General features: G+C 37.9%; 1 protein-coding gene across 1 annotated transcript in view; it reads right to left on the bottom strand.

Moving 5' to 3' along the window:
• Nucleotides 1-636: 636 nt before the first annotated feature.
• The window catches only part of LOC117338780, an 87,982-nt gene continuing 79,832 nt past the window's right edge, over nt 637-8,786 (bottom strand). Inside the window, exons 23-25 of the mRNA XM_033900108.1 lie at nt 8,444-8,606; nt 6,947-7,089; nt 637-3,031 (exon numbers count right to left, since the gene is read on the bottom strand). Coding sequence (XP_033755999.1) covers nt 2,800-3,031; nt 6,947-7,089; nt 8,444-8,606 — 538 coding nt within the window. The 3' untranslated portion in view covers nt 637-2,799. The remainder of the gene's footprint in view (nt 3,032-6,946; nt 7,090-8,443; nt 8,607-8,786) is intronic.

Raw genomic sequence — 8,786 nt, 5'->3', positions numbered from 1 at the left:
ATTGGGGGGTGAGTTCACCATCGGTACAAAGCTCGCCTCACATTGTATATCACTATACCTCACACTAGAATCAGGGGTGACTTCACCATCGGTACAAAGCTCGCCTCACATTGTATATCACTATACCTCACACTAGAATTAGGGGGTGAGTTCACCATCAGTACAAAGCTCGCCTCACATTGTATATCACTATACCTCACACTAGAATTAGGGGGTGAGTTCACCATCGGTACAAAGCTCGCCTCACATTGTATATCACTATACCTCACACTAGAATTAGGGGGTGAGTTCACCATCGGTACAAAGCTCGCCTCACATTGTATATCACTATACCTCACACTAGAATTAGGGGGTAAGTTAACCATCGGTACAAAGCTCGCTTCACATTGTATATCACTATACCTCACACTAGAATTAGGGGGTGAGTTCACCATCGGTGCAAAGCTTGCCTCACATTGTATATCACTATACCCACACTAGAATTAGGGGGTGAGTTCACCATCGGTACAAAGCTCGCCTCACACTGTATATCACTATACCTCACACTGTATATCACTATACCTCACACTAGAATTAGGGGGTGAGTTCACCATCGGTACAAAGCTTGCCTCACACTGTATATCACTATACCACGACAAGCATTGTGGTTGAGTTCACCAACTGGAATCTATATTGCAACATACTAATATTTTAACAAAAAAATACTACAATATTTAAAGGTAAAACAGACATACATGTAGCATGAATTAGGTTTTGCAATATAGTAAGCATTGAACATATTATGAAACATGTTTGACTCCGGAAAATAATTCCTGGGTAGTATAAACACACACAGTAACCCTGAAACAAAATATTAGAACCCTAATACACTTACATATAGGAGTTTACCGAGATGTCTTTCAACATTTGCACCAAAAAACTTAACATTCCCCTGTTATCGAGAGAGAGAACTAATCATATTAATTAAAGCACATAAATTAGAAATGAAAATTAATTAAAATTAATATGCATATATAAAAATGAGATTACACTATCACAATTCCTTGGGATTATTTTTATAACACCACCACGTGTTTAGGGAGACATAGATGTGGATGTCATTATTATATACCCTGTCGATTTATTAGCTTCTTCTTTAGGATATTTTCGATAATATTAATGATACAATTGCAAAAAAATAGGTTCTCCAAAACAGAATATTCAGTAGAGTAAATTAAGCTTTGCTTCATTTTGCAAACCAGAACAAAACAATTTGGTTTCTTATGTTTGTATAACCACAAAAATTTGAATCATCATTGCAAAAATCCTTTGTGGTACTCGTGGTCTTTACACAGTTTTTTGTGTTGTAGGCGTGTACAGATTTATAATAACTGTACAAGCCGGCAGGTAGGCGAAAAAAAATTTATCCAATCTTATATCATAATACTTTTAAAGTAAAATTTTTTAGTACCTTCGACACCAAATTTGAGCATGAGACTTTGGGCTTATAGAATTATCCCTGACATGAATATGCCAAATAAAACATGATATATACATATATATATGATTTAGTGTCTCTAGGTAATATATCATTATATGTTTAAGTCTCGCCATGTGTCTTGCCAGATACATGTTTATAACATATAAAGGGAATTAAATACACACAAGCATACACTGGCAGACCTTTATCATACCCTGGCTACATACAACATGTTGTTTATACAAAAGTTTGGTATCGATATTATGCATCATGCATTTCTCATATAAAAATATAAAAATATATTTGATCACTCAATTATGTACACATCACATGTGACAATATCTTTTTTTTTATTTGAAAGACAAATTGTGATATAAGCAGTGCCGAACAAAATCACATTCCAGGTCATCTAGACAGACATTGTTTAGAAAGGGTACAACTTCTGTATTTATCTTGATAATCTCGAAGATTATCATCGAGATCCAAATCAGTTCATTCTATTTAAAAAATAAAATAGATTAAAGTTTTCTGTCTTTGCGAAAAGTTTTCCCTTTCTAGTCTTATCTAGTTTTAACAATCATTTATCCATAGACAGCATTAAGCTTGTCTTTATTCTATTAAGGGAAAACCTTTATTCTTGGACAGAAGAATAAAAAGAGGATATCTTGTTTCATTGGAGAAATTTTATAGTGCATGTCTAGATAAAATGAATAGTTTGTTGAACCAGATACAATTTGTTTGACCATATTTTGTAGTACCAGACACACATATCCTACATATATCTGTTTTGATGAGATGTCCATATCTCCTTTCATTGAATAGAGAGGAGACAGTAATAACTCGGTCAGCTAGAGCACCAGCCTATATAACCACTGGTGAAGGTCAAAGGTGCATGGCTTGATGCTCGCTACCTGTGACGGTTTGACGCGTTTCTCAGAAGCTGTAAAATGGACCAGTCAATGCTGTTGTAGTTGTGTCCTTAAGCAAGACACTTTACCCTCATTGCTTTAGATCTGGATGGCATGTGATAGTATGTTGTTCAATGAGGTAGCCACCAGCTACTACAGGAATGTTCATGGGGAAACAACTGAACAAACACTAAATGAATGCTAACATAAATACTTCTTAAGTAGATATGGCACAAAATGATTTGTCAAATCGAACATCTAGTCATTAAGGTGATCATTGATTGAACATGCTCACAAACTGATTGTGTGATAACTATGAACCTACGAAAAAATCCTTATCTTGCCCTGATGATGCCATGACCTTGACCTCAGTCAAGGCTCAACCACATCCATGACCTTGACCTCAGTCAAGGCTCAACCACCTCTTTATCATTATCTGAAGCCAAAGTTGACATTGCCATTGTTTGCTGGCATGTTCGCCCGTGATGGAAGCTTCGGTGGATCATTTGTTAAATTTCCGTACTCCGGAAGCTCCTCCTGGTTCTGATACATTCTATGTGATGGTTCTTGTGGATTCAGAATGTCTATCAAACGCTCAATAATGCGTACAAAAGCAGGGCGCTGGCTGTGATTGGTATCCCAACAGGACATCATAAGGGTGTACCTAAAATAAACCGACATATACCCGGGGTAACTATGTAATACATGCAACCAAACAAAATAAAATAATGAAAATAAGAACAATAATTTCCCCTCCTCTATGATACTCTTAACACTACAATATAACCTGCCCCTCCTCTATACTCTTAACACTGCAATATAACCTGCCCCTCCTCTATGATACTCTTAACACTACAATATAACCTGCCCCTCCTCTATGATACTCTTGACACTGCAATATAACCTGCCCCTCCTCTATGATACTCTTAACACTACAATATAACCTGCCCCTCCTCTATACTCTTAACACTGCAATATAACCTGCCCCTCCTCTATGATACTCTTAACACTACAATATAACCTGCCCCTCCTCTATGATACTCTTAACACTGCAATATAACCTGCCCCTCCTCTATGATACTCTTAACACTACAATATAACCTGTCCCTCCTCTATGATACTCTTAACACTACAATATAACCTGCCCCTCCTCTATACTCTTAACACTGCAATATAACCTGCCCCTCCTCTATGATACTCTTAACACTACAATATAACCTGTCCCTCCTCTATGATACTCTTAACACTACAATATAACCTGCCCCTCCTCTATGATACTCTTAATACTACAATATAACCTGCCCCTCCTCTATGATATTCTTAACACTGCAATATAACCTGCCCCTCCTCTATGATACTCTTAACACTACAATATAACCTGTCCCTCCTCTATGATACTCTTAACACTACAATATAACCTGCCCCTCCTCTATGATACTCTTAATACTGCAATATAACCTGTCCCTCCTCTATGACACTCTTAACACTGCAATATAACTCGCCCCTCCTCTATGACACTCTTAATACTACAATATAACCTGCCCCTCCTCCTCTACGATACTCTTAACACTGCATTATAACCTGCCCCTCCTCTATGACACTCTTAATACTACAATATAACCTGCCCCTCCTCTATGACACTCTTAACACTGCAATATAACCTGCCCCTCCTCTATGATACTCTTAACACTGCAATATAACCTGCCCCTCCTCTATGACACTCTTAACACTGCAATATAACCTGCCCCTCCTCTATGATACTCTTAACACTACAATATAACCTGCCCCTCCTCTATGACACTCTTAACACTGCAATATAACCTGTCCCTCCTCTATGACACTCTTAATACTACAATATAACCTGCCCCTCCATAATGATACTCTTAACACTGCAATATAACCTGCCCCTCCTCTACGATACTCTTAACACTACAATATAACCTGTCCCTCCTCTATGATACTCTTAACACTACAATATAACCTGTCCCTCCTCTATGATACTCTTAACACTACAATATAACCTGCCCCTCCTCTATACACTTAACACTACAATATAACCTGCCCCTCCTCTATGATACTCTTAATACTACAATATAACCTGCCCCTCCTCTATGATACTCTTAACACTACAATATAACCTGCCCCTCCTCTATGATACTCTTAACACTACAATATAACCTGCCCCTCCATAATGATACTCTTAACACTGCAATATAACCTGCCCCTCCTCTATGATACTCTTAATACTACAATATAACCTGCCCCTCCTCTATGATACTCTTAACACTGCAATATAACCTGCCCCTCCTCTATGATACTCTTAACACTGCAATATAACCTGCCCCTCCTCTATGACACTCTTAATACTACAATATAACCTGCCCCTTCTCCTCTATGACACTCTTAACACTGCATTATAACCTGCCCCTCCTCTATGATACTCTTAACACTACAATATAACCTGCCCCTCCTCTATGATACTCTTAACACTGCAATATAACCTGCCCCTCCTCTATGATACTCTTAATACTACAATATAACCTGCCCCTCCTCTATGATACTCTTAACACTGCAATATAACCTGCCCCTCCTCTATGACACTCTTAATACTACAATATAACCTGCCCCTTCTCCTCTATGACACTCTTAACACTGCATTATAACCTGCCCCTCCTCTATGATACTCTTAACACTACAATATAACCTGCCCCTCCTCTATGATACTCTTAATACTACAATATAACCTGCCCCTCCTCCTCTATGATACTCTTAATACTACAATATAACCTGCCCCTCCTCTATGATACTCTTAATACTACAATATAACCTGCCCCTTCTCTATGATACTCTTAATACTACAATATAACCTGCCCCTCCTCTATGACACTCTTAACACTGCAATATAACCTGCCCCTCCTCTATGATACTCTTAATACTACAATATAACCTGCCCCTCCTCTATGATACTCTTAACACTGCAATATAACCTGCCCCTCCTCTATGATACTCTTAACACTACAATATAACCTGCCCCTCCTCTATGATACTCTTAACACTACAATATAACCTGCCCCTCCTCTATGATACTCTTAACACTGCAATATAACCTGCCCCTCCTCTATGATACTCTTAACACTACAATATAACCTGCCCCTCCTCTATACTCTTAACACTGCAATATAACCTGTCCCTCCTCTATGATACTCTTAACACTGCAATATAACCTGCCCCTCCTCTATGATACTCTTAATACTACAATATAACCTGCCCCTCCTCTATGATACTCTTAACACTGCAATATAACCTGCCCCTCCTCTATGACACTCTTAATACTACAATATAACCTGCCCCTTCTCCTCTATGACACTCTTAACACTGCATTATAACCTGCCCCTCCTCTATGATACTCTTAACACTACAATATAACCTGCCCCTCCTCTATGATACTCTTAATACTACAATATAACCTGCCCCTCCTCCTCTATGATACTCTTAATACTACAATATAACCTGCCCCTCCTCTATGATACTCTTAATACTACAATATAACCTGCCCCTCCTCTATGATACTCTTAATACTACAATATAAGCTGCCCCTCCTCTATGACACTCTTAACACTGCAATATAACCTGCCCCTCCTCTATGATACTCTTAATACTACAATATAACCTGCCCCTCCTCTATGATACTCTTAACACTGCAATATAACCTGCCCCTCCTCTATGATACTCTTAACACTACAATATAACCTGCCCCTCCTCTATGATACTCTTAACACTGCAATATAACCTGTCCCTCCTCTATGATACTCTTAACACTGCAATATAACCTGCCCCTCCTCTATGATACTCTTAACACTGCAATATAACCTGCCAACTCGCCATAGGGGGTTATTTGGGTTAAAGTTAACAAACATACTGGGTATTGATAAAGCAATTCATTTCCCCTAGCGACCAATTCTAAAAATAGTAAAAGTGACCTTGACCCAAAAACTGTTAACATCAAACTCCTCCGAGATATTACAATCATTGTGTGAAATATAAAGTATTTATCAAGAGAAAAAGTAACACAATTTATTATTATAAGGACAACAGAAGATATATTGACATTAAATATAGTAGTTTAGATACAAACGTATATGTATAAATAACATTCTCCAAGAAAAGCAGCAAAAATATAATCAGGTCACACTGCCTCTGGGAGTCAATGTCAAATCTATTAGACATAGTGATGATTTGTACAGGTAAAAATTCAACACTATTTAAGCTTTTGTCATTTCTCATTCTAGATTTCAGCTAGAATTAATATGATTCTGTCTGGGATGGGAAACCAGAGTAATACTTCACTTGGTACAGTCTGTCAGGCTATCTATGTGATATGACGCAGGGTCTCGATTCTGGTACTGTATCCGCGAGTTTCCCCAAACGATAACTACAGGTTTACGTAATACTTACATTTCATCCGGTACCGTATCCGGTTTCCCCAGACGATAAATACAGGTTTACTTAATACTTACATTTCATCTGGTACCGTATCCGGTTTCCCCAGACGATAACTACAGGTTTACTTAATACTTACATTTCATCTGGTACCGTATCCGGTTTCCCCAGACGATAGCCATTAATCACATGATCTTTGATATCCTCATTATTTTCAATATCAAAGTAGGGCAGCAAAACACCTCGTGACATCACCTCCCACATTAAAACGCCATATGACCACTGAAATATATAAATACTAGAATAATTAAATTGCCAATGATCAAATAGTCAATAACAACTCCACCTTCTCCAGCTTATGAAGAGAAGACCTTTCAAGTTTAGATTGACATGCTAGGTCATTGATGTAGATTGCCACTGGCAAAATATTATTGAGCTTTTCAGTTATTTAGACAAAGTTGTTTGAAATTTTAGCACATTTAAGTATGAACTTACATATAGGTCAGGTTTATTCATGCTAGAATGATACTAGCCTAATATTGTGACCTTGAACCTGACATTTGTTGCTGGACAGATTGACAACTGATGACAGCTTCAAAAACAGTTTAAACTTATTTACATCTATTCTGGAAATGTAGAAACCTACCACGTCTATACTAGTACTGTAGAAACCTACCATGTCTATACTAGTACTGTATAAACCTACCATGTCTATACTAGTACTGTATAAACCTACCACGTCTGTACTAGTACTGTATAAACCTACCACGTCTATACTAGTACTGTAGAAACCTACCACGTCTATACTAGTACTGTAGAAACCTACCACGTCTATACTAGTACTGTATAAACCTACCACGTCTGTACTAGTACTGTAGAAACCTACCATGTCTGTACTAGTACTGTAGAAACCTACCACATCTGTACTAATACTGTAGAAACCTACCACGTCTGTACTAGTACTGTAGAAACCTACCACGTCTGTACTAATACTGTAGAAACCTACCACGTCTATACTAGTACTGTAGAAACCTACCACGTCTGTACTAGTACTGTATAAACCTACCACGTCTGTACTAGTACTGTAGAAACCTACCACGTCTGTACTAGTACTGTAGAAACCTACCACGTCTGTACTAATACTGTAGAAACCTACCACATCTGTACTAATACTGTAGAAACCTACCACGTCTATACTAGTACTGTAGAAACCTACCACGTCTGTACTAGTACTGTAGAAACCTACCACGTCTGTACTAGTACTGTAGAAACCTACCACATCTGTACTAATACTGTAGAAACCTACCACGTCTATACTAGTACTGTAGAAACCTACGTCTATACTAGTACTGTAGAAACCTACCACGTCTATACTAGTACTGTATAAACCTACCACGTCTATACTAGTACTGTAGAAACCTACCACGTCTATACTAGTACTGTAGAAACCTACCACGTCTATACTAGTACTGTAGAAACCTACCACGTCTGTACTAGTACTGTATAAACCTACCACGTCGTCTATACTAGTACTGTAGAAACCTACCACGTCTATACTAGTACTGTATAAACCTACCACGTCTATACTAGTACTGTAGAAACCTACCACGTCTATACTAGTACTGTATAAACCTACCACATCTGTAGTAGTACTGTAGAAACCAGACTGAAGACTGTCCTGGGCCATCCATCGCACAGGAAGCCATCGTTCACGGTCAGAATCATACATATACTCATCTGGGAACAGGCTCCAAGAAAATGCAGCATCAGAAATTTTCACCATGTCACCAGAGCACACTCTGTAAGTTGTTAAAAAGATCCACATTCAAAATCAGATATTCATTACAAGGATCTTTTTAAACAAACAGTGTTACCATCAGAATATGTCTTGTGTAAACATTTTATTATATAATTTTGCACAAAATAAAATTTAGGAGGAAAATAAATTAGCATCCAACTTCTAGAATCATGAGGCACTA

The sequence above is a fragment of the Pecten maximus genome, chromosome 12, assembly GCF_902652985.1.
Source record: "Pecten maximus chromosome 12, xPecMax1.1, whole genome shotgun sequence".
NCBI classification, from domain to species: domain Eukaryota; kingdom Metazoa; phylum Mollusca; class Bivalvia; order Pectinida; family Pectinidae; genus Pecten; species Pecten maximus.
The sequence above is the reverse complement of the archived record's forward strand: the minus strand, read 5'-3'. Positions and strand labels throughout refer to the sequence as shown.